General features: G+C 41.1%; 1 protein-coding gene across 7 annotated transcripts; it reads right to left on the reverse strand.

The window, feature by feature from the left end:
- Positions 1 to 2,172: 2,172 nt before the first annotated feature.
- Positions 2,173 to 25,828, reverse strand: nrcama (neuronal cell adhesion molecule a). Of its 7 annotated transcripts, XM_071914545.2 has the most exons (31): positions 25,726 to 25,828; positions 24,826 to 24,843; positions 24,283 to 24,388; positions 23,283 to 23,476; positions 22,509 to 22,631; positions 21,868 to 22,042; positions 20,077 to 20,184; positions 19,031 to 19,215; positions 18,546 to 18,677; positions 17,843 to 17,986; positions 17,504 to 17,615; positions 17,056 to 17,222; positions 16,130 to 16,277; positions 15,457 to 15,581; positions 14,920 to 14,949; positions 13,912 to 14,013; positions 13,111 to 13,308; positions 12,584 to 12,654; positions 11,294 to 11,519; positions 10,631 to 10,746; positions 10,194 to 10,401; positions 9,458 to 9,580; positions 8,873 to 9,049; positions 8,216 to 8,248; positions 6,984 to 7,049; positions 5,879 to 6,001; positions 5,401 to 5,556; positions 4,710 to 4,841; positions 4,457 to 4,535; positions 3,518 to 3,529; positions 2,173 to 2,407 (listed from the first exon to the last, which is right to left on the reverse strand). In XM_071914545.2, exons 1-31 carry the CDS (start codon positions 25,817 to 25,819, stop codon positions 2,173 to 2,175), a joined length of 3,918 nt encoding a protein of 1,305 aa, XP_071770646.1. In that variant the 5' UTR covers positions 25,820 to 25,828. The 7 variants fall into 7 exon arrangements, with proteins under 7 accessions (XP_071770646.1, XP_071770651.1, XP_071770648.1 ...); XM_071914550.2 differs by lacking the exons at positions 3,518 to 3,529; positions 5,401 to 5,556; positions 5,879 to 6,001; positions 6,984 to 7,049 and having other exon boundaries at positions 8,216 to 8,227; positions 25,726 to 25,771; XM_071914547.2 differs by lacking the exons at positions 3,518 to 3,529; positions 5,401 to 5,556; positions 5,879 to 6,001; ... (1 more) ...; positions 8,216 to 8,248; positions 14,920 to 14,949 and adding an exon at positions 21,359 to 21,419 and having other exon boundaries at positions 21,872 to 22,042; positions 25,726 to 25,771.
- Positions 25,829 to 26,386: the final 558 nt, after the last annotated feature.

The following is a 26,386-nucleotide window of genomic DNA, read 5'->3' on the forward strand; positions in this document are numbered from 1 at the left end:
TTGACTGGATGTTATGATTTTGTCAGTGTTCAATACGATGTAAGCTGATGGTAGCTGGGTAATATGATTGTCAACAAGGCCATAACACTATAGCTGAAGATTATTCCTCACATGACAATGACAGCAGGTGCACAACTGCAAAAATATGTAGTTGTTTGTAATAGTCCCACACTCTTAGGGGCCTTTTGTTGCAATTCCCAAACATTTCATTTCATAATTTAACATAATTTCCCAGACTTTACAGCCTTGTGTAGGAACCCTGGACCCTAAATGACGATAAAAGAGGCTATATGAAGTCAATAAGCCTACATGGATGCTTCACAAACTGTTTACAAGCATGCTCCATGACCACATAGTTCATAGTTCATGTCCTTGTAAACAAGTTTATGAAGCATCAACAAAATCCTGCAGGGCTTATATGGTGTTTATGAATACTCCATAGCCTCTACAGTCATTAGTAGAAAGTGGGATGGTATTGTGTATGCATCCGTGGACTATAAGAACTGCACTGAGCCCAGGTCTGCCCTGCGTGTGAAGAGGGATGTAAGTCTATGGATCTAAGTCACTGTCTATGGATCTAAGTCACAAAGGCACTAGAAACCGTGCTGAGAAGCTCTCGGACATCGACACCGAAATATCAGGAAACTACAATGTGCACCACTTTACCCTGTTCAGGCTCATTCACTCCCTAAACCTCTACATCTATCTCCCTCCATCCCTTCCGTCTTTCTGTCTCTCTTACTCTGTTCAAGGCAGATGAGTGGAAATGCTGTTGGAAACAATGTTGGGTAGCGGTTAGTTGGATGTTCTGGAAGCAGTTAACAAGTTGACAATACCATGATCACCTAAAAGAAAGACTTTGCACAGTGGCCACGCTTTTGGGGTGGAAGTACTTGACAATGACACCGGACCATTCTCATCTCCGCTTGTGTTCAGTTAGTGCTCAGTAACAAGAAGCATATGCTTGGTGCAAAGAAACGAACAGATCAAGGGGGGGGAAAGCAAAAAAGCAAAGAACAAGCTTGAGAAAACTCGAGGCTTAACACAGGCCAATCCTAAATCAGTGTGTGAGTTCTGGCTGGCTGGTGTGGTAAGGAGTGACAGAACGGTGAGTTCAAAGTGTTTTTCACCAGGGATCCAATAAGTATAAATGCACATCCCTGACCTCCAGTAGTCAATATAGCTTTCCTCTTCTTCTATTACAGTATATATGTACAAACAGCTCGTCTGTCTTCAAAAAGACATCTTATGCTAGCTTCTACTTCGAGTCACACGTTTCATAGCGATGTCCACAAAGACATCGCTGCCATTTTTTCTCTATATATAATACGCCGTATAACACTTTTGACGATTGAAAAGAAAAAAAAAATGATAAAAGGCATAACCAGTTGCTAGAAGGCGTGCACCACATACAGTCTCAACACGCAGCTCACCTCTGCAACACTTGACACGAGTTGCAACTCTGAGTGTGGTAAAATGCTTAGTAGAATCATGATTTACTCCATGCAGATGTTGATGAACGAGTGGCGGTGTGTAATTCAATGTATATCTGCCTGCCTGAGGGTCATGTGTTATGATAAAATATATATTTGGATATATCACGTTTAGTATATATGTTTGCAAAGGAGATCAAATGGCACTAATGCACACACACATGGCCACTCCTGCTCTGTGCGGAGCAGTCCGAGTGGTAAACCTCCTTCTGGTACATTCCTCCTGCTTTTCCATATTGCTTTCCCCTCTCCTCTCTTTCTCTCTCTGTTTCTGAAAGTCTTTACATCCCTCGTTCCGCCTCTTCTTTAAATGGTCATGGGGGACGTCATGTCGGTCTTCGTCACGTTGAGTTGAGCGTTTGTGTGTGTGTGTGTGTGTGTGTGTGATGATCAGAGGAGGTCACAGTGTGACGGGGCAAGAGGGCAAGAGGGGTCAGGGCAGCGGGCGTGGAGATGAGGGCGTGTCAGCAGTCTTGGTGACAGGTGGCCATGGTGATGGACGCTACGGTTACAGCCGCCATGGCGATGGCCACCGGAGTGACAGCCACCATGGTAAAACGGGGGTCCATGGTGACTGTCACCACAGCAACTGTCACCACAGAGACGGTCCCCACAGTTACATTTGCCAGGGTGACAACAGTGACCATAGCAACGGTTGCCTCGCAGGCCTCCCCCTTCGTTAGACAAAGGAGTTCATGGCGTTGACGGGCGACGGCGCCTCGGAGCTCTCGTTGCCTTCGTGCGTGTCTTTCTCTTTCTTGCCGCTGTACTGGCCGATGAAGGAGCCGTCCTCGTTGAACTGTCCGTCCCCGCCCTCCCCGTAGTCCACCAGGCTGTCGTCGCTCTCGTCGCGCCGCACCGTCCCGTTGGACGGCGTCCGGCTGCCCTTCAGCGGCTTGTGGTCCTCTGTGTCACTGTGGCGGGGAGGAGAGGGAGAGGTTATTGAGAAGGGGAAATAGTTTGTCTAATTTGTCCAATTTCTTCAGCAGTGGTCAGAAACCCTGGTGGCCACACAGAGGGCAGGCTCTTATTCAAGCATTAGCATTAAATATAAAAGTAATCTGGCTTTTCCACTGCACAAGTGTACCATGACACATAAACATACTGGCACAGTACAGTATGTTATTTCCATTGTGCTTTGTACACAGTTTGGTTTGGGTAAGGCCACCATACCCCTATTTTCAATGGGTGCTGGCAGGGATTTCATATTGATATTGGTTACACACAAGCATGAACACAACTTCTCAATATTCCTGTGGAAAACCACAGATACTACCGATACTGTACCATAGCAGGACCAGTATCTTGTACAGTGTTGTATTTGTGCAGTGGAGCGGCTCAGCTAGATCTATAGTATGGTGTGTTAGTGCTGGGGAGGTTTAAGCCCAGATGCTCCAAAGATCCAGGGTTGGTGACCGCTGCTAAAGAGGATTTTTCAAACGCGTGCTGCTCAGTCCCTTGCCATACTCTACCCGCATTATAATGCAATTTCTGAAATGAGGTCAGACCATATGCTTTCAATTTACATGCATTCATCAAAAATGCACAAGGTGTTTTCAGTCTCATTTTGTTGTGCTCCAAAGTAAAACGATATAAATCCAGTAACACCTACTGTTTACCTTTGACTTGTTTGTCCCTTTGGTCTAATAACTTTCCATACTATTCCATACTATGCAAGCTCTGGTATCAGGATACAGTAATACATTTCAACTGAATTTTCAAGCTCATTGCATTTACATATTCAAAAGAAAAAAAAATAAGGCAAAATGAAGGAAGCCAGAGTCTATTGCAAGTAGAAGCAGTCAATTTTAGTGTCAATTTTAGTGTTAATATAGTAATTGTTGTTAGGGCGTTGACGTGATGATGTTACATCGATGAGTATGATGGATCAGTTGATGTGCTTTTTCAACAGTGCCTCTCTTGCCTTAGTTTCACTTGAGGAGATATAGTACACGCAAACCTATAGCTGGGAGGTTTTATAGGTTGTGTGGAATTGCATGCTGGTCTAGCACATCCCTTCTTACCTTTCCATGGACCTAAAGCCCCCAAAAAACAAAGATAAAAATGGAAGGACACATGAAAAGCAATTGATGAGCCACACTGAGCTGCTATTCTTTTGTACGCTTTTCCTAGGCAGGCAGCCTTTGAAAAGATAACAATGGCACAACACACAGATATAACATGTAATATTGTGTGATACAGATACATAAATAAAGCAGCAAAAATAGGGATATGTATAGCTTTGAGGCAGACAATGATTTCACAATTTCACAAGAGAAAGCATGCATATGGAAACAATGATATTCCATTTAATACAGTATAAAAACAGACATCTTCATGTAATTTCAACTCATATCAAGTCAGAAAATCCTCATAAACATTCAGGAACATTCCTGACAAAAGTGAAATTGTAATGAAATAAGTAAAATCATCTCACCCCAATGGCAGATGTTTTCACTTGTTTTGAGAATCATTCAATTTTGTGACTTAACACGAGATGAAATTGCTTGTTAAAATGGAAATATTTTGCATTGTAGAAAGCCTTTGTTGATTAGACGATCAGTTTGCTGGTGAGTTGGTCATTATAAGGGTCAACACAGAGTAGTGGATTTGGTCTTGCCTCTAGAGAGAGTTTGGTAATGGAGCCAGGTGGGGAGAGAGTCTCTGCAGCCTGGTAAAATGTTCTACGTACAAACAGGCGAATCAGGACACAAGGAGTGGTAGAAAGAAGAGCCTTAAACACTGTGGTCTTATCTCTATTTAGTGCTGACAACTTACATTTTTTCAAATGCTACATGTGAAGATCTATCAACACCAATGTTTTTTTCATTGCACACTACACACCTTTAAAAAGAAGATAATGATGTTTTTTTTTTTTCTTATATGTTCCTCAAATTTCAAAGTCCATGGTTAGAGACTGTGCTACAGTTTTCTATCTAAAGAATGTAGCTTTTCTCTCTCACCTGTATTCTCCAAATGTCCCATCATCCTCCTTCATGGGCTGGATCTCTGGGTCTTGGTGAGCATCTTCTTTCTCTTTCACTGTAAATGATGGATAACTGTCACTGTACTGTGTTTTGCATGGAGACATGACTGTGTTCAATGCTGTATGGGACAAAATGTCTTAAAGTATTGGTGAGGAAACTACAGCCACCGGCCATTTCTATTTAATACTGTATGTATGTGTGTGTGTGTGTGTGTGTGTGTGTGTGTCACCTGGGTATTTTCCACCCTTGTTCCTCTTGATGAAGCACACTATGAGAAGGACCAGGATGAGGAGTGCAATGGCACACATCAGGCCAATAAACCAACCCTGGGTGGCGATGTCCACCTGCCGGCTGGCTACAGCTGGAGAGAGAGACAGACAGACAGAGAGACAGACAGACAGACAGACAGAGAGAGATGTGAAAAATGGAAAGACAGACACAGAGAGGCAGAGAAAGACAGAAGGAGACACAGAGGGAGAACAAGCAAAAATGTCAGTCAAAATCTAATTTCAAGCTGCTAAAACGGTGGAATCCTTCATTTTCTTCATGCTGAGCAACACTGAGGGTGAAAACTAAAGAAACTGTGAAGTTATAGACAACAACTTTTGAACAACATGTAAAACATGGGTTAACATGCAATGGCTCCCTGAGCACTGTAAAATATAACAAAAAGTAAGTAAATAAATAAAAATCACTAGTGTAAATGAATGGAACTCTTAGTAATGACTTTTTATGTGGCATGCATCAGACCAACTGATGGCAACTGGACCACATGCTTGTACACTAACTAGATTACATTCACATCTGAATGTTGTAGTTCTGATAATGGGTGAGCAGTATGGAGGATGGGAAGACGACGCAGGCAAAAAAAAAAAAAAGAAAACTACAAGGACCATCTATCCTGAGGCATGCCGCCTCACCTGGCACCGTAACCAACACCTCATCTGTGCTGTGGACCGTCGAGTCAGCCTGGTCTCTAGCTACCACACGAACCCTATAGGACGTCCCCGGCTTTAACCCCTTTATCATATACGAGTGTGTACCGTTTACCAACTCCTTTTTCCAGTCCTCTTTACCTAGAAATGGGGTTGTGGATGGAGATGAATGAGATACGGGGGAAAGGAAGTTTTGGGAAAAATTATTATTTGGTTGATGATATTGAACACTGGTTTTGTTGGTTGCAATGGTGAATATTTAGAGTGTTATATACACTTATATAGGTCATAATAAACTAATTTAATTACTGATCAAATCATTTCAATGATGTTGATTGTTATTTAGCAATAAAAGTAGTAGTGAAATAATACAATACACCAATAGAACAATGATAGATACAGCAAATAAAGCATGCGTTGATGTTTTGAGGTGACTGTCTGCAAATACAAAATAAAGCCTTACTGTTTTCTACAATATATTCCACAAATACATTCTTATGGTGTCCATAGTATTCCCAACTGATCACTGCACCGTCCTCCGATACAGAAGTGTTAACCGTGCCGAATGCCGGGCCTACGGGACGCACTGAGCACACAAGAGACAACACATGAAGGGTTTTATTCCAAAACTCTATGTAATAAAAATGTCATCTGAATTTCATGACTTAAGAGTTCACAAATACAGATTGATCCTATCTTCAGAAAAGCCGGTGGATATCTCAGTATAAAAACTCTTCAGGCTACAGCTGGTGAGCAACAATATGAGAGTGGTAGCCAGTAGACAAAGTGTAAGAAGTAAAGATAATAAGAAAAAAACATAAATTACTAGAAATAAATGTCTTCACAACAGTATCGCAACAGTAGATTTCTAAACATCTACTACTACTATCAGGGGAATTAATCATCATCTCTTTATAAAAAAATAACCCCATCTGTTCCTCCATTGAAGATCTGTCATTTGCAATTTTGGTTTGATAATTGATATATATGATCAGGGCAGCAAGCAGGTGTTTAACCCCCCAAATTGATGTTAAGACACAACATTTCCCCTGTTTTCAACAGAGCTTCAAAGTTTCATAGTTTCATAACAGAAGGACATTCATGACAGTGTTAGAACCTGCCACCACACAGAAAAAGCAGGTGAGTTACATAGTTACTGAAAAAATGTCCATCTTAATAAGCTCTTTAATCTAAAATATTAGTCTTCTTAAAACAAGTGAAAAAATCTGCCAGTTGGATGAGAGCGATGTATTTGTATCCAATGGAAATCAATATGTTTCCAGAATTTGTTTGAAACAAGTGGCAATATCTTGAAATAAGGCTGACCACTTAATTACAGTCAAGATAAGGTCACCTGATTAAAGCCAATTCCTGAGACGCACTGGAAGCATCTGACATTATTTCACCTCATTGACCGATTTTTTTTCTTTTGTTTTCAGAAAACTAAAATTTTAAGACTTCTGCTTGCACTAGATTAAAAGACTTGCTGAGATGGACATTTTTTGGCAGTGCAGAGGTCCTGTGTAGAGAGCTGGGGAGGTAGTGGGGGACACAGGGAGTGCTTATACCCTTGTGAAACGGGGGACGCGGAGACTGAGTGATGGGGGAGGTTGGGTGAGGGGGCTCTGTGGGGCCTGAAAGAACACGAAGAAGAGTGAGACAACACACATACACACCACAACAAACAACAACATAGAGTACACTGCAGAGCCACTGTTTTATAGAGAAAGTTGCTACCAGCATGCTGAGTTAAAACACAGTGCAACGCCTCTCAGTCCTGGTCCATAGTGCACTTTAGCTGAGATTCAGAGTTGAGTTAAGCTCTTCCTTGCTTTCTCCTGTCTTATCTGAAGAACTAATGCACATGGCTTAAAGTCACAATGAAACTGTATTTTGAGAGCATCCTGCTTCCTTATTGTGATGTATTTCCTGTTGAAACAGGATATCGGGGCGGGACAATGGGAGATCAGTTAGGGAGAGAAAAGAGAGAAAGGCAGTTTTATTTGATCGGAGGGGCGGGATTGTTCAAGAATCTGTGATGGTTTTATTGGTTGGAATTTTTATTTACCCCTCCAGGTATACGATGACATCACCACTAAAGGTTTTCTGTTTTTGATATAATAATACAAGAAAATATTTGTTTTTTGTCATTTTTAGGCATACATTGTCAAATAGGTGTATGGTATGATAGTTTGAATGAGCTAAATCTTTCATTTCAGTGTGACTTTAAGTCAGGCCAACTCTGAATCGCAGCGCTGTGGCGTGTGCAATATTTGGTTCCAGCCAAATTATAGCTTACTCAAACACACTAGCCATCAGTTTATAGCATCAACAGGTATATCAGATGTGTTAGTACTGGACTGGAACCAAAGCATGCAAAAGGATAAAAGCATCATGCGTCAGGCTTTTTGTAAACATGTTCATTTGAAGAGGGCGAATACAAGAGGTAAAGACTGAAAGCATGAAATGCACAACTAATTTCAGTGCGTAAATGTCGTACATTGTAGGTGGAATCCAGTGTGAAGCCATTGACCTATACTGTACAGCAGGTGAAGCCTATTCCTTCAGAATAGGACACAAGCAAGGTTGCTTGCAGATGCCATGGAAGTATGTCACATAAAGCCTATTTGTTCACATTGGGAGCTTTCAGACATGATAACCTGGTAATGGTCAAGGACATGCAGAGACAAAACTAAAGACTATATCTTTTAGGGGGGGCTCTGTCTGGTGGCTAGCAGCTAATATCTGATGATATGCATAACATGCAGGTACTGTACTTCCAGTGGCAAACTTGGGTTACCTTTGCCCGTCTCTACAGTGGGCTGAATACGAGCTTCAGAGAGAGAAGAAGAGAAAGAGATAGAAGGGGTGTAAGAGGTTGAGTGAGGAATGCATTCGGACCTCATGGTTGTACTTTTCGACGTTCCTCCTCTCAACCTAGACAACATGAGATTTACCATTCACAGGAATATTTTACATCTGTTGTCAGGGCGCTGTGACTCTGACCCGTGCAATATAATGTTAGTGATACAGGAATTTAACCTTATTCTGCTGTTGCACTTGTAATTCGCTCTGAATAAAGGGTAAATTATACTTCTGCGTCAAATAGCTACACCGGTGCAAGTATTTATGGTTCTGCGTCAGTGAGTGTGCGCATAGACCATCAAAACCCTAGATGGCAGTGGCATGCTTTGTTAACATGGAAGTAGTAACAGAAGAATTAGTAGTGTTTACATTCTCTTAATCTTTGATCATTGATCTGCTCCATTGTCTTCACTATCAGCGGACATCAACCTCATGCTCACTGAAATATGAAGAGGGCCAATCACAGTTCTCGCGATCTTGTGTCGTCCTACGCGTAGATACATTATTGGAGCTAAGCCATTGGTTCGATGCAGAACCATAAATTACCCTTAAATTCCCCTAAAATGTAAATGCATATGTACACAGAACTCACTTGTGTCCATGATTGTGAAGGCCTCCTCAGTGATGGTGGGGCCAGAGCCCTTGATTGTCTGAGCATTGAAGTAAAACTTGTAGAGCGTGCTGGACTTGAGGTTGGCCAGGGTGAAGGAGGTCTCGTTGGCTGGGAAGGTCTTGACCTCGACGGGTCCCAGCTCATTGGTGTTGTTGACTGCAGAGAAAGGGAGAATGAGAGAAAGGAGGAAGGATGGAAAAAGACAAAGGAGGTAAAAAAGGAGTGAAATGAGAGAAATAAAGGAATTAGGAGAGAAGGAAAAGGGAGAGGTTAAAGTTAGTAAACATAGTGTTTTTCCAATGCACAAGTACCATTCTACACCTATACTGCACCTGTAGTGAGTATGGTACAGTATCAATATCCTTTGGTGTTGGAATATTGAGCCATTGGGTCCATAATGATGACTTGCCAGCAATTTTTGAAGTGGGCCAGTACCAAACACATTTGGATACGCTACCAAGCTTCTAGTGTACGTGTACAAAACCACTGGGGATAAAGCACAGTACACACTAATGCTGTTTAAAGCAGATAATAGGCAGAGTGTCGGGCAGCTGGTAGGTCTACCTGGTTGGTATTTGAGCGTGTAGCTGGTGAGGCGTCCGTTGTTGTTGAGTGGCGGGCCCCATTCCAGAGTGAGAGAGTCCATGTTGGGGTTGATGATGTTCAGGAAGGAAGGAGGGCCTGGGACTGGAAAAGAAATCAGAACCACAGTCAGAATCTGGACATCACATACAGGACACTCAGACTAATTTATGGATGCAAATTATTCCTCATGGCAACAAATATCACAATATGTGAGATAACAGAGCATCTACAACTACAATATTTTTCACACTTTTCCTTCTCCCAAACTTTTCAAGAAGTGGAAATTATCATAGTTATTTCCCATATGTTTGACTGGTAACCCTTTATTTTACAGGTCCCTAACAACGTATGAACTATTTCTAATTAGATGTTAACAAAAAAAACTATTACACAGTAACGTGGCTAATAATTATACAACAACATATTTGTGTTCATATGTATTTACATAGTACCGGACCTGTAAAGTGAAGCGTGTCTATTTTCTACAATTCAATAGTAATTCCTATGTATTTACATGGTACCGGACCTGTAAAGTGAAGCGTGTCTATTTTCTACAATTCAATAGTAATTCCTATGGACATGCTTCACTTTACAGGTCCAGGACCATGTAAATACATAGTTAGGGACCTGTAAAATGAAGGGTTACCGTTTGACCTTCCATATGACCCTTCAGACCTGCATAAGAACCCTCTGGGCCTAATTCAACCACACACACCTCCCTCGGGGGTCTCGAAGCTCTTGCCGTTGCTGGGGGGCCCTTCTCCCTTGCTGTTCAGGACCTTGATGAACAGGTTGTAGAGGCTGTAAGGCTGCAGGCCTGGCAGTCGTCCCTCGCTGCGGTTCCCGCTGAACGTCAAAACCTGCTCCTGCTGCTCGGCCTCGGCCTCCGCCTCGTGCAGGCCGCGCTCCCGCCGGTAGTAAACCTGGAGGAAACACACCAAGAGTTATATATTGTGTGCCATTGTTCTACTCTTTCTTCACACAGATGCATGAGGATGTACAAGCAGATACACACACAAATGTACACATATGTACATGAACAAGCATTCTGCAAGATGTTTACAAACACTTGCATGCATACAGGATGTGCTGCTACACACTAAACACTAAACAAAGACATAGAGTTACTGTAGCCATGGTAACAGACAGTACCTTGTAACCCTGCAGTTTTCCCCTGACTGTAGAGGAGGCTACAGGCTCCCAGTGCACCTCTGCCAGGGTGCTGTTATGAACCATGACCTGCACACTCTCAGGGGCAGACAAGGGAACTAAGAGAGAGAGAGAGAGAGAGAGAGAGATAGAGACAGAGTGAGAGACAGGGAGAGAGAGAGAAAGAGAGAGAGAGAGACAGACAGAGCAAAAATGTCAATCAAGGTCTAGTTTCAAGCTACTAAAGAAACAGTGAAGTTAAAATGAATGGAATCTGTAAACAGACAGAAAGATGAGGAATTTATTCAGACGCTCAAGCGCTATGTGGGGAATTCAAATTGATCGCTTAATCTACTGTACAGTTTTCATAACAAAGTGCCAATTAAAGGCTCACAAGATATAAATGGAACGGTGAAAAGTGGAAAATGTGAACAATCCATGGCCAGCTTGTCCATCATCTCATTAAGAGACACAAAGCTGCCAAGACATGTTGAGTCTGAGTCTGAATCAAGCCCTAACTAAATAACTACAAACATCAACTCAAATTCACCAGTTTTTCATCGTTTCAAGGATGACAAGGTAAATAAATCTTTAACTTTATGTGTTGAGAATGTTTCGATGCATGAACGCTTGTAGCGTGTGATTTAATCCAAATGGCCCACTCACAGTCTTCTCCGGAGTATCCCACTACCGCTTCAGGCTCCGGGCCGCTGCCGTAATCGTTCACAGCTTGAACTTTGACCTCGTAGGGCACGAAGGTGGGCGTTCCAGACACCACAAACTGGGTGACGTTGGACACGGTCTCCGAGGACCAATCCTGATCCACGTCCTTCTGCCTCCACTGGACCTTATACTGCAGACCCGGCCCGTTGGACTGAAATCCTGTCAGTGGCTGTACAGGCGGAGATTTTTTTTTAAAATTTAGTCTGTTGTAGATCGGCACCCTTTGGTTTATAACTGGTCCTATTTGTATGGAAGTATGAACAAAACCTAAAGCAAAACATGCCATTGTGTGCCAGTATCAGGGTGGCATAGTACATTTATAAAGAGGAAAAAATGTATTGGAATATTCTGACTACTACGGCAGTAAGGTTGTATAGACAGCAAAGGACTTTTGATTAAAGATTCAAGAAAATTCTTAAAACAAGTCGATTCGTATTAAACACAAATGAAATTATCTCACCCTACTGGCAGTTTTTTCACTTATTTTTGAGAAAAATGAAATTTTAATACTCAAACCTAGATCTGCCTTGTTAAGATTGATATTTCTTGCTGCGTTCACTGCTGTGCAAAGTAAGGTTGTGCAAACAGACTAGGATGTTTGATTGAGTGGATGTTTTGGCAGCTTCAAAAGGGCTGGAGTCAGCCCACTGGACTGGAAACCTGTCAGTTCCTGTAAGCGATGCAGAGAGGCTGTCTGCTCAGCCAGTTAAACTATTATGACTTGCTGGGGGTGAACTAGAGATGTGTCAGCTCGTATGCGGGGGGAAATTGGGGTTGTGTTCAGAAAAGAGAAACATTTTGACTTTTGTTACATAGGGTACGAACTGCAGTGGAAGAAATGTAAGAGTGAAAATGTAAGAAACAGTGGAGAATTTGGCAAAATGAGGAATACCTAAATTTACTATAATTCACTAGAAATTATCCCAAAAAAAGAATGTATAAACATGATTATTCTAATCATAGGCTTCACTTTCACCACTATTACACTGTAGTGTGTAGATAGTTAGAAAATTCAATATTAAATCAGCAGCCAAAAGCTTCCCATACAAGACAAAATCTAATCAAATGGGCGTCTGTGGTCTAATTGGCGTCTATTTGGGGGTTCGTGACCTGAAAGTGTTTGGAGAACCTCTGACGTACGCCGCACACTTACATTAAAATGACACAGGAATTAGACTCAGCCCACAGCATCTTACCCAATAATCTCCGATCTAACAACCAAAGAAAGCTTACCATCCAGGTGATGATCAGGTTGCTGTGCTCCGTTCCAACTCCCTGAACATCTGATGGATTTTCATCAGGAGCTGGGGAAACCAAAGAAAGTAGAGAATCAATCACCACTGCAATAACATCTGCATCTATCTATCTATCTATCTATCTATCTATCTATCTATCTATCTATCTATTGATCTATCTATCTATATCTAGCTATCTAGCTATCTATCCACATATCCACATCTGATACAATTATGTTTCTGCATAGATATTACATTTTGAAACATCACCCATTCTGACGCACAGTACCTGGACCCGTAGGTCCTGTACACTATTATTATACTCATTATATAACAATGGGAAACAACCTTGAAGAAAAATCTCTGACCAAAACATCACTGCAGAACCATTCAGAGGTTACTGACTATACTAAAAATATGGTGTTTTTTCTTTGTACTTTACCATTTTATTCCCATTTTTCATATTCATTTTTCATATTTTGACTTCCTTTTTTATTGGATGGTGATGGTGATGGTGTCCATTACCTGCAGGAGTGGTCCTGTACTGGCGTGAGGGCTGGCTGGGCCGGCTGTAGCCCACGTGGTTGAGGGCCAGCACTCTGAAGGAGTAGTAGACGAACGGAGAGAGGCTGAGGTGTGCCGTGGTGCTGGCGCCTTCGACCTCCGTCAGGTTGATCCAGACCCCCGGCTGGTGGAGCAGGTCCTCGTACTGGATCAAGAACTCTGGGGAAAACCACAAGAGAGAAGATTCAAGAATCAAGATTCAAAATTCAGTACTTTATTGCCGCGTCGACAGAGCTGATTGGAAGTTACCTCATTGAAGCTCAAGTTGCAAAGTAAAATTGGGTTTTGGGACTGTTATGTCAAAATTCGTTTTTGTTGTTGTTCTGATGATGAACTGATGCCATAGAAGAACCATTTCTGGCTCCACAAAGAACCATTTCTGTACTCCTTTGCTTAGGCACCTGCATTGTGTTTTTGTTTGTCTGCCCTTATATAGCCTCATTTTCAATTGCACAATATATAATATGGAGGGGTTTGTTTATTTTTTCCACATTTATGCCATCACCCACCATCCAATAACTCAGAATTAAAGAACCATATATGGTTCTTTGGGATATTAAAAGGTTCTTGAAAGGTTCTTTGTGGAACCAGAAATGGTTCTTCTATGGCATCACTCTGAAGAACCATTTTCTGTTTCAGTTTGCACCTTTATTTTTCTGTATATAGTATATAATGTCAGGTTTAGCAGCTGATAGATCTACTGTATATACATTTTGAAGGAATGGCTGTCAAATAGATGGTACAACAGTAAACTTTACATACTCTGTGTGGGACTGTTGTGTTCGTCTCCAGGGATCCAGGTGAGCTGGACGCTCCTCTCTCGCTGGTCCGTCAGCTCCAGGTCGGCTGGGGGTTCCGGTTCCTCTGCAAACACAGTGAGATGTTCAGGACCTCCGAATGTGGAAAATTATGTTCTCTGCTGTCGATTACATCTACAGCTGCAGCTACATCATTGGAATTTTTGATACTGATACTGGTTATGATACTTGAAATTCAAGACCAATTCTGGAACTTTTTTTCAATACCTTTCTTTGCTGAGTGAAAACACGTTTCACAGAGCATAACTTTTGAGCATAAGATTTGCTTTTCTAGACAGGATCTGACAATACTAAATGGATTTTTGCCATAAAAATGCCCATACTGTAAGTTAGTTAAAAACCTGAGATCCCATTGTAAAAATCAAACATTTTGGAGCATAATGACACCTTCTGATGCCTTAAAATTGATATCAATAAAACAACTATGTAGTTGTTTTTATACCCAGCCTTAGCTATATCCACACACAACCTCTCCACAGACAAAGTGGAGAGGTTGGCGTGCAAGCCTTTTGCCAAATCTGAGGGCAGTTTGATATGACAATGAAAGAAATTGAGTTCACAATGCTATATATCCATTTTGGAAAAAAAAAAAAAAGAAAAAAAAATCAGTACCTGATGTTTATCCTAGAGGAGCCAGTTTGTAAAACTGTTATCATTTTGTCAAGCAAATACGTAAGTTACCTACTATCCATCAAAAAGCACAATAAGCACAATTTTGTAAGAGGAGCTGTCATATTTTTCAAATGTTGTATATTTTACATTTAAACAAAACTCTTCAAACTGTAAAATAGACAAAATATATCAAAGAAAACTGAATGAATGAACTGAAAGACACACTAGGCAATATCAGAAAAATACATCTAAAATAAATATTAAAATGGAACAGAAGCTGATGGCTGGGTGAAGATGGCGGATGCTACATGATGCTATGCTGAGGCCAATGTTTGTTTACCGTAGACAATAGCCGGAGTAGGAGTAGCCTCTGAGACAGCGAGAAGCAAGAGTAAAGTACAAGAAGAAGTTAGATGTTAGTGACAGAGATATTTTAGAGACAGAAGAAAAGCAGGAAAATTACAGTGGTCATGTAATGCTAAATGCTAAATTAGAATTGAGACCAACTGTTGCTAGTAAAATAAGTTTTAAAGTGAAAATACTATCAGGGTTTCAATATACTGAGAGGAAGAACAGGATTTTTAAACTGACAGCACTGAATGAGAATAAAACTTATCAGCAGAATAGATGAGAAAGGGACTAATTTGGTCATTTGGTCTTGTTTTGAGTCTTAAATTCCTATTTTTCTTAAAACCAGTGAAAATTATTGCCAATAGAGTGAGATAATTTACCTTGTTTCACTATAGTTCAATTAAATTTCTTTAAACAAGTGACAATATCTTCACTTTAAAGGTTTTCCACACTCACAGTCTCTAACCTGTGGCATCTGGCTGAGCGCAAAAACCCCCTTTAATGTGAATTCAGGATGCGAACGTACCCACGACAGTGAGCATGGCGCTGGCTGAGTCCTGGTCCAGCGTGGTGTTCATGATGCAGGTGTAGGTTCCCTCATCTTCACTCGTCACGTCTTTGATGGTCAGACTGTCTGTGTCCACCACAAACCTGATGACAGAGGAGAGAACCACACATCACCGAGAGGGATGGAGGAAACATACATACTAAAACTAGTATCATATCATTAAGTATCTACTACTACTACTACTACTACTACTACTACTGCTACTACTACTACTACTACTACTATTACTACTACTACTACTACGACTACACTAATACTAACATATCATAATACTGAGACTAGTTGTCATCTCCAAATATAATTTTGGTGAGCCATATTCTCCTGTTTTTCTTGTAATCAGTGTGAGAATGAAGTTTTGCTTAATCTGCATCACTGAATCTGATTTTTTAATGTAGCAGTGGACTGATAATATTAATTCGATTTTTGTGTCTTTTATGGTAAAATATTTTATATAAACCCCTTGTTTTGTCATCTCACCCACACAAACTTGTATTTTCTCTCATTTTTCCGATGTTATATCATTGTGTTTCATCACTGTGTTTTGTGTAAATAACAAATACTCTGAACTAAACTCAGCTAAACTCTGAATAACAACATGAGTCCGGTCCAAAGGCCTTTCGCAGTACCGCACCTCTCGTCGTCAGGCAGCTCTCCGTTGTCTTTCAGCCAGGTCGTCGTGGGAACGAGGGACGGGTCGTGTTTGACTTTACACTCAAACACAGCGTTCCTGTTCCTCTGCACCACCTTGTACTCAGGCTGCTTCAGGATGCGGGTGGGCTCTGGAACGCAGAGACAGGAGAAAATGAGAGAGAGATGATATTAATAGCTGAAAATTATAGTGACACTTTAATTAAATTGTACAGCTAGAGATGGCAGCGTGGCCTAGTGATTAGAGAGGCCTAAAATATAATCTGTTATGATAGTGTATGAGCCACTAGAAGATCTTATAACAGGCTAACAGTGTGTTATTTCCGCTCATGAGGCAAATTAGTAACTGACCCATCGAGGCTGTATTTTAGTCACATTATTAACACAGGTCATCATGAACTATGATGTGTTTTAATAAGAACAGTTTTACGTCACTATGAATAAGCTCACAGTTTATCATAGATACAGTATATGCTTTAAGTAAAAAGTTATTTCATCATTATCTATGGTATGTCTGTACGCTACTGTAGGTGGCGATGGGAATTGCTTCACTACTGATACTGTGTCTGATACTTCAAATTCAATAACTTAAGATTCAATAACTTCACATACTTCAGATTCAATACCAGTTCTGAAAAGATACTTTTTGGATACTTGTCTTTGGTGGATGAGACCACATGTCATTACGCAATACAGTTAGGATGTTTTTTGTTTTTTTTAACATTTGCATACAGAATGATTTCTAAACAGAAATAGATGAACATCCATTGATTTCCCCAGTAAAAAAAAAAAATCTATAAAGACAAAAAACAAGAAGCGGTATTACTGGACCAACAGGTATCATTTTTCGATACCCGGCTCTGACCTCATCCTTTCTACCCAGGAAGTGTCTGTCTCTCCATATCTGACCTTTAACCTCCAGGTAGACATGGTTCTCCTTGATCCCCAGGTTGTTGGTGGCGATGCAGGTGTATTTTCCGCTGTTTAGCGGCTGGGCCACATTGATCTCCAATGTACCGTTGTTATGGATCACATACGGGTCTCCGTCCTGTATGCTGGTCTGACTGTCTTTGAACCTGCATGGAAACAGCAAGCAAGTTGGATTTGTTGAAGGAAAAATCAATATGTTATCATGCATTTAATGGTCCAGAAATAAGGAAGGGGCATGGTACTAAAACTGCCAAGGATAGGGATATGATTTTCACTGGCGCCACTATGTCAATGTGCATAGAAAATAACCAAATTATTATGGAAAACATGGTATGATATGAAATTATTCTCTGACTGACAACATGCTTTTCACAACATAAAACTCTGATACAGAGAAAACTGATTCAAAGACTGATCTCGATCTCACCATGTAATAACTGGTATTGGTGAGCCGAAGGAGGCACAGTCCAGTAAGGCAGGGCGGTTACTGATGACCTGGTACACGTTGTTGGATGGAGTGAGCACCCGCGGGGGCTCGGCTGTGGAAAAGAAGCACAGTATTATTTAAAATCAGGACAGGATACTCCCCAATATTGGCCACAGTGGCTCGTATGTCCAAAATTCCCCAACAACTTTCACTATTTTTTCCTGCCAAATATCATCATTAGAATAGAAATATCTACTTAACTTATTTATAAAACACAAATTAGGGTGAAATCTGATAAGCTGCTTCAATGGATGTTTTGCAACCTTAACTTCAACGCACCGAGAATGCTGACGAAAGCGTTAGCCATCAGGTAGCCAAACTCATTGGAGGCGTTACACTGGTAGACGCCGCTGGATCCTGTCTGCACGCTGCTGAAAATCACAGTGTCCTGCTCCACCGCCCGGCTGGGGTCCTGGGGCGCGTCTGTCAAGGGATCACAGGCAAAATATATGGTCCAGATTATACACAAACCACCTGTACATGTATGTGTTTTTTCTCTGGTGTAGCATGGTGCTGCAGCAATGAAAAAAAACCCAAAACACTAGTAAGGTTTTTCCACTGCATCAGTAGTGTTCATTTCTGTGTACTAACTCTACTTATACTTATGTTACGGTATCAGAAACGATACAGTATAATAAAGTTTATAATAAAGTTTATTTGTATAGCACTTATCAAAAACAGAGTTACAAAGTGCTTCACATAAAAGTGAAAAGAACATAGCAGCAATAAAATCAGTAGACAGAATAAAACAAAGCCTGACATGCATTTAAATGAAAGTGCAATGAAAAATAAAACAATAAGGGAATAAAACGGAATAATAGTATATATGTAGATTTGGTGTGTAGAAACCAAAACATATATAGGATATTATATAGTTCAGTGAGAAGAGCATGACAAAAGCACAAAAGGTCTGCTTCTCTCGTGCCCTTTGGGATCCGACCCATAACCAGGCTGAGGGAAAGCAGAGTCTCGTTTTACTCACTCTCTATGGGGACTCCATTGACGGACCAGCTAATTATCGGTTTGGGTTCTCCGCTGACCCGGCAGATCAGGACGCCGGTCTCATTGGGGGCGAGGATCAGGTTCCTGGGGGCGCTGATCCAGAATGGAGCCGCTACGGAGGATGGACAGGGACAAAGAAATCAAGATCATGGAGGAAAGACGGCAAATAACAGCCATTAAAAAATCTCTACCTAGCATTTCTTTATTATACATGATCTATTTGAGGGACACAGACATGTTTGTTACATCTATTTTCAGGTCATTGTATTAAGCTGCTCTGAATAAAAGTGTCAGCTAAATTCCTAAACTGCAAAATCAACATATTAATGATCGATTCTGATGTAAAGATCCTTGAAATGAATAATACACAATCTGCCACCAGAGAGACAGACTCCAAATATGTTAAAATAGAGTAAAATAATCACGGATGAGTGAAACAAGACGTCAGATGAGTGAACCACAGACCTTTGACAGTGACCTTGATGATGTGGTATGCACTGCCCAGGCTGTTCTTGGCCGTACAGCGGTAATCCCCGGCATCCGCCTCCGTCACTTCAACGATCTTCAGCGTCTTCTGGAAGTTGTGGAGGGACATCCTGCCGCTCGGCATTTCTCCACTCTCCTTCAGCCAGGAGATCTCTGGAGTGGGCCTGGCATGGGAACAGGCAACAGAATTTAAAGTGGGTGTATGCGTGTGTGTGTGTGTTATTTATGCATTTTGTTGTTGTTTTTTTTCTTGTTATTTTTGATGTCATTCGATTGAAGTCTTCGTCATCTATCTTTATTTTATTTTCTACCACAGTTCAGTCGTCACAATGCTCTGGTCTTCAAAAACCAAATTCAGGTCAGTCACTCCTCTATATCTGGGTGCTATCAAACTTAATCAGTGTGGTAAAAATCATTTTCTACAAATTAAGTCTGTTCTTTAATGCACAATATTTAATAGTAATATAAGAAAGTATAAGTTGTATTACTGTGAAATTTTTACTTTAATTTAGCCATAAATCTTTCATCTAGGCTGCAATTTTTCACTACTAACTACTGTAATCCTCTTCTTGTATGCAAATGAATTTTGATAATGCCATATCATTACTTCAGCAATTAGTTTGCATGAACTGCTGTGACACAGTGATGTGCGGTGATATATATCTAGCTAATTACTCTTACATTTTTGGCTCTTACACTCTGGCATTTTCTAAACGCAGATTGTTGTATAAATAGCACTTCTATGTATGTAATATCCTATAATCTCTGCTTGTCTCGGTTCAGTTGCTAACGTCAACTACAAAAAAAACATTACTGTATTTTGTATAAAAGAGATTAAGGTATCAACTAGGAACCCAGAAAGATGAAATCACATTCAACCGCTAAATAATTAGGTCTGTAAGTCATCATCAGAAATTGCAGCATTGGTTTTATCACTTCTTTCCTCTCCTTGTCAGTGTTTTAATATGTGTAATATGTGCAAATAAACTGATCTACATGCTGATAGGAGTTAGCTGGTTACTTACAGGCCCTCGGCGATGCACTCCAGCTCCAGAGTCTCCCCTCTCAGAACCATCTTGGTGCTGCTGGAGCCCAGAGGCGCCATGAAACCGGGCCGGCGCTCTCCCGCCGGGCTGTCTGAACACACGGGGACACGAGGCCAAATCAGAGCCAGACCACAACACTCGACTCAGGGGCTTTTAGAGGAGAAACCTACAGTGGCACGCCCTGTGGGACCTACGTAGTATTTAAGTCTGGAGAGAAGCTAGCTAGATCAGAGCTCCATTCACATTGACATGAGGGACAGAGGTAGAGAAAAATCTCTCTAATCTTTCTAGTGAATAGTCCTGAATGAAGAGCATAAAAAACACCTGGATGTGTATAAAGGATTTGTCACAGTGGACACAATGGATAGAAAATGAGTGAATATGACGATGCAACACAATGTGATAGCAAATTCCCTGTTTTACCCCATCACATATGAACAGTATCTGAGAGAGCAAGAGCGATCTCCCTGAGAGGGCTAGCCGTCGGTCTGTTGCTATGACAACACAGGGTTCTTTGCTGAGAACACCCCCCACCCCCCTCTTCCCCCTTCCAGAAGTTCCTCTTGGAAGGTTCTAGCATTCCGTCACCGATTACACCTCAGCTATTTTTTAACCGAAAAGGTCAAGGGAGTCTGAGCCAAGTGGAAACAGATAATGAAGTGGGAGTGGGATGGGAGGCAGAGATTGGCTGTGTGGAGTGCAGCTTGTGTAAAGTAAAGATCCTTCAATGAGTCTTTTTTTTTTTTAAAGGGTCAGAGTGACAGAATAAAAAAAAAAGAGCATGGAAGGATCTAGAAAGATGGATGAAGACCGATGCCTTTATGTCGGAGTGAAGCTCTGAGGCATGCTTCATGTCTGGCCATCTTGGGGAAACAGATTGATGTGTGCTAGATGGAGTAGATCATGAGATCATAGTGAATTCATACTTGAATTATGCATAATAAAGACAGCGTTGGTGTTGGCTGATATTTCATGTGTTACGCATGCTTTGAGGGTTGTTATGAGTTTGTTGAGTATGTTATGTTATGTTATGCAATCCACCATGTACATATTTTGATGTAAGTTAGAGGCAATTAATGGATGTTGTTGATCAGATTTTGCTATGTAATGGATCATATATTATGATGTTAATATAATTACAGAGGATGGGGTTGAGGCTAAGTTAAGGGTAAGTGTGTATTTCAGGTAGGGTTAGACCAGGGAGTGAAGACGGGACTGGGTTCACACTGAGGGGGGCTGGATGGGGAGAAACCAGCAGCACTCACCACTATAGAAATCAGTGATATTGTATAAAGCAGCCACAGTCTCATTCATTGCTTCCACTGTAATGTAACAGAAAATCATAAGCATGCAATCCTAGAGCTAGGTCAGGGAGATTCTGAGCTCAGGGAAGGAAGAAAACAAGAAAAACAGCAACAAAAAATCTGGAGATCATAAACAAGAATGACTGGCAAATGATAAGAAGAAAAGTTTAGAATCAATTACAAAAAATCTTAAGTCTAAAACTAAAATCAGAGCAATTGAAGAGTTTCTTGAGTTTCTTCTTACAATGATATTGATGTTTTTTTTCAACTGGTATTAACCATTTCAAAAAGTTAGATCTACTGTGATTGTTCAACATTAAAACAAAGCAAAATAAAATGATATATAGTAGAAGAGAACTTGAACTTGAACTTGAAGAGAACTCTTCAATTGGAGACAAGCAAGCAAGTGAAATTAAAACCCAGGCTGGAAGAACGGCAGGTGCAAGGCCTGTTCACACTGTCCGACTTACTGTCCAGCACGGTGACGGAGATGGGCTGTTTCTGCTGGATGGTCTGCGTGTGGGGGAAGCGGGCGTAGCAGATGTAGTCACTCCTGGTGTCTTCTGGGAGAACGTTGGAGAAGTACAAGTCTCCATTCAGCGCCTGGGACACTCGATCGTTCAGCGGCAGCCTCTGGAAGACTGGAGGATGAGGAGAGGAAGAGAATGAGAGAGAGAGAGACACATACAGTAAGAGAAAGAGTGAGAGTAAAACCAAATTAATTAAGTGGGTGAAACATGGCATTAACAGCATCTGTAAATAAAATGTGTGCAGTCATGGCATTGTAATTGGATCTCCCAAATCTCACTTGAAAAGCAGAGACTGAAGTTTCAGCAGGAGCCATTCAGCCAAAGCACATTCATTAATTTAAATTGTTTATTTGGATTACATTTATGGAAAAAGCAGTCTGTACCCTTCACAGGGTCAGTAAATGTAGACTAACAGTCAATAATCCATATCCAAAATGTAGCTACAAAGATGCAGAAGCATGGGCAAAAGGTGTCAGCATACTGTATATGCTGAATGCATATTTATTGAGTGTAGTCTTATGTTTATAGTATGTCTGATTCTGCTGCAGAGAGACAGTTTAAACAGTTTAAAACTCACTGTTATCCATCCAGAATATGACGGGAGGGGGCAGGCCGGCGGGGGGCCGACACGGCAGCACCAGGGAGACCCCCATCTGCACCACGATGGCCTCATTTCTCTCCTTGGACCACAAGGGGGACCCTGCGAGTCACACAAACATCAAACAAAAGGTATTGTAGGCCAACCACAACTAAATATAGATCAAATAAATTAATATATTTGTAAAAATGCTTTGATGAGGCTGAGCACGGTGCAAATTTGAAGTGTGCCAGTGGAAGCTGGGAACACAATTCTAGGGATCAGTTCTGTTTTTTGTTGTTGTTCCATCTGTTCTTGTTCTTTTTTACATCGGCAGTATTTGAAGGGTTAGGGTTAGGGTTGTGGTTAGTGAAGTTAAATTCCAAAATTTACTTTACAACATCAAAAAAAAGTGATTGACAACACAAAATTAAACCAAATCATGGTGCTTTTGGAGGGACAGTAGGTAATGTCCAAGCCCTCGTTTGATAAAATGATTGAAATGACACTTTTACAGACTGCACCATCTACTTAACTGTATTTAAATGAACTTTATGAACTTTATGTAATGGCTTTTCCCCCCAGACAATGGATGGATAGCATTTTGAAAACTAACTCCTAACTCATTTCATAGCATAGTCCAAAGTTTAGGCATTCATTTATTCATTAAAAACTCTTTATAGTGCAAAAAAAACTTGGAAAACATTGGAAGAAACATTATTTAGTAAAAAAATAAGAAACACTAATGTTAATGATAATGATGTGAGCTCTTACTGGACTGTCGGATGACAATGTTGTTGGATACGGCAGTGCCATGCTCATTGTGAGCGGTACACTGGTATGTTCCCTCATAGGCCTCTGCCTTTTCCCCGCTGATGTCGATGACCAGAGTCCCTGAACCGGGCTTCATCAGGACCTTGGAGTCTTTCTCCACATCAAAGTGGGTCCCGTTTCTCGTCCATGAGAAGCTAGGATCAACAAGAACAATAGTATCAGTAGTATCATCGCTGTGTTTTCCAGGCTAGTTTCTTTCAAATTTGGCAGTAAACCAACTGAGAGCATTTCAAGCAGAAGGCAAAAGTGTTGTGACAGGAAAAAAACACACAAAAGGATAGAAATGACAAAGTATAGTCCATTTGTTCAAACCATCAAGATTCATTCTGGTCTATTCATCCAGATTCATTTGTATTTCATAGCAGGGAGTTTGGCTGATTCCAACTCATTTGATTCAGAAGCTGGTAGCAAATCTACACTGTGGCTAATGCACTCTGCCAGGTGTGCAGCTAAGCGTTTCTCAAGCGATCGGTCTCCATGCCAACAGTTGCCATGGTGACTCATATTTCCACTGCTCCAGGTTAAGTTGCCCTCAGGCACAGCTCTATAATCGGCCTTAGCCACGCCAAATCGTGACTGTAAATTGATATATAGGACCATGAAACTGAACAGCAATCGGTTTCCTATTCTTGGTTAGTGAAATTCTCAGGTAGTTAAGAATTTGTAGCTCCATTAAACCCCATCAAAGATGATCAAAAATCAATTGTTCATGTACACGTTTGACACATCTTTATGACCAATAGACTTAAGCAGCTGATTTAACTGGTTAGGATCGTCAAACAGAGAAGAGGATGTAATTAGTGAAATCGGCTGGTTTAGTTGGAATGGAAACCTGCAGACTCTTGGCGCTCCATGGCACCTGGCTGCCCATGCCTGATGTCTAAGCATGGATGGGACAACATATGACAACAGTGACACGGGACAACAGTGAGTTTCTGACCTGGGGTGAGGCTTCCCCTTGGCCTCACAGTGGATGACGATGTTCTCCCGCGGGTCAAAGATGTAATCTTTTGGGGACTGTAGCGTTATAGTGGGGGGCTGCGGCACTGGAGAAACACAGATGGAAGGTTAATTCAGGAAAACACACACACACACACACACACACACACACACACACACACACACACACTCCACAACATAATGTACACATGCCAGCATAGCACACCAAAGCTTACAGGATCTTAGCAAGCAGAAGAAAAGCAAACAACATGCATTAAGCAATCAAATCCAGTCAAACTTGACAATCAACAGTGTCACTTATCTAGAGCTAACAAACTCACTGCAAACAAAGCCATAACTGTTTCACCCCGGATCTGATGATTGCCATCTTACCATTCCATGAAACGACATAAAGCAAGCAACACTCCAAAACAAGCAAGTCACTTGGTAACGCGGGGGTCTAGATGACCGCATGCACATCTAACATCGCTCCAACCCACACCAAAGCGAATCAGTTTTGAGAGCGGTCTTTGAGCCAACTTACATCCTTCCAGTACTTTAGCTTTTTGTCCACCGTGACACGCCGTACCACAGTGAAGGAACATTGAGGAGAGGCTAGGTGTTAGTTTTTGCAGGGAGTCAATCACAGGTTCAGGTCAAATAGCTGCACTTTCAATTACTTTGAGCATTTGATCGAGCCTGCCTACACTTGAGGATGGACAGGTTTTCTCATTTTTGGGGATAGATCAATTGTTTGAGTTATATCAGGCATGTGCAATCAATGCTAGAAAAGTAGTTGAAGACATAATAATTTGACCCAGGATGTGTAATAGGTATAGGATATAGGTAGACAGAGTTCCTCCTAAATGTGATTGCATTTAATCAATGAAAACCACCAACTCAATCCCATGCTTGTAACCATGCAATGCTGAAATGCAGGACATCCCTTCTTCCCCAGTACACTGGTGCTTACTATCTAAAAAGAGTGTGAAATAAGGTTTAGAAAGTACTTATTTCTACATACTGTAGCATTAGCGTTTGAATTACACGGGTCATGACTCTTTATTCTCAAAATGTTTCCGCTGCTAATCAAGCCAAAAATATTTTTGCTGTCAACCTTGAAATTTTAGAAACCGCATTTGATTTAGAGACAGCGTCGCACCAGAGTCAGGGTGTAATTCAAACTCTGCATTGCACATTTCACTATTAACCATCCTATGCAATAGAGATGAGGTTAATCCAGCTTTAATTCAATCAATTCAAAATGTAAATTAAAAATGCAATTCATTCACCAACAATAGATACTCATTCTCTCATTTCATCTTTTGATGATTCGGTAGCAGTTTAAAAAATCCACTTTCCAGAACTGACAGAGCTGAAACTCAATCCATCCTAACTGTAATGTGCAAGTAATCGGAGTAGCTGTGATAGTGATAATACTTACGGTCAAGAGGCACTTCCAACGCTGAGGTCATGTGACCCAGGAGTATCAACAGCACAGCTCCAAAGCCCGGCGCCCACTTCCTCTTCCTGTCCATGGTCGGGTGTGTCACGGCGAAAACCTGCGGTCCAGATTCAGCGTAAATTTCCCCAGCACTCCACAATCAAGATGGTCAGATCAACCTGAAGAAGTTTGGATCCACGCTGCCCAGTCAGCTGTTGAGAAGGTCCAAGAAAGAAAGAAAGAAAGAAAGAATGATGAAGAGGAGAAAGAGACATATATAGGTTATTATATGGGCCACTCAACAGACTGTTAGGGCGCAATTACACCTACAGTTTGTTTTCTTTGGTCCGAACCAGAGTGGAAAAGTTGACTTTGTTGCATTTTTGTATTGGGTTCATTTAGGTTCACATTGCTCAACTACAGGCAAACCAGGACTTGTAAACAGAAGTCATATGGACTCACAATTAGCTTGTTTATTGGACAGAGTTTTGGTAACCTTTGGTCATCCTGCAAGGTTAGACATTTTGGCAGCATGGGGCATCAAAACAAATCTGATTCCAAACAATGTGACTTTAGCATGATGGACTTGTCTGTGTGCTTTGCTGTAATTTAACATCTCTGGTGTTCATACCAGTTATACCTATAAAGAAATAGCTGAATA

The sequence above is a fragment of the Centroberyx gerrardi genome, chromosome 24, assembly GCF_048128805.1.
Source record: "Centroberyx gerrardi isolate f3 chromosome 24, fCenGer3.hap1.cur.20231027, whole genome shotgun sequence".
NCBI lineage: Eukaryota > Metazoa > Chordata > Actinopteri > Beryciformes > Berycidae > Centroberyx > Centroberyx gerrardi.

Bases quoted from the DNA above. Each gene is read 5' to 3' on its own strand.
- nrcama (XM_071914545.2), bottom strand. From the start codon at position 25,819: ATGGACAGGAAGAGGAAGTGGGCGCCGGGCTTTGGAGCTGTGCTGTTG. The intron at 14,950-15,456 runs GTACGTTCGCAT...TCGCTGTCTCAG, and splicing joins CGCCATGCTCACTGTCGTGG to AGGCTACTCCTACTCCGGCT. The intron at 10,402-10,630 runs GTACTGTCTGTT...TGTTTCCTCCAG, and splicing joins GAAAACTGCAGGGTTACAAG to GTTTACTACCGGCGGGAGCG.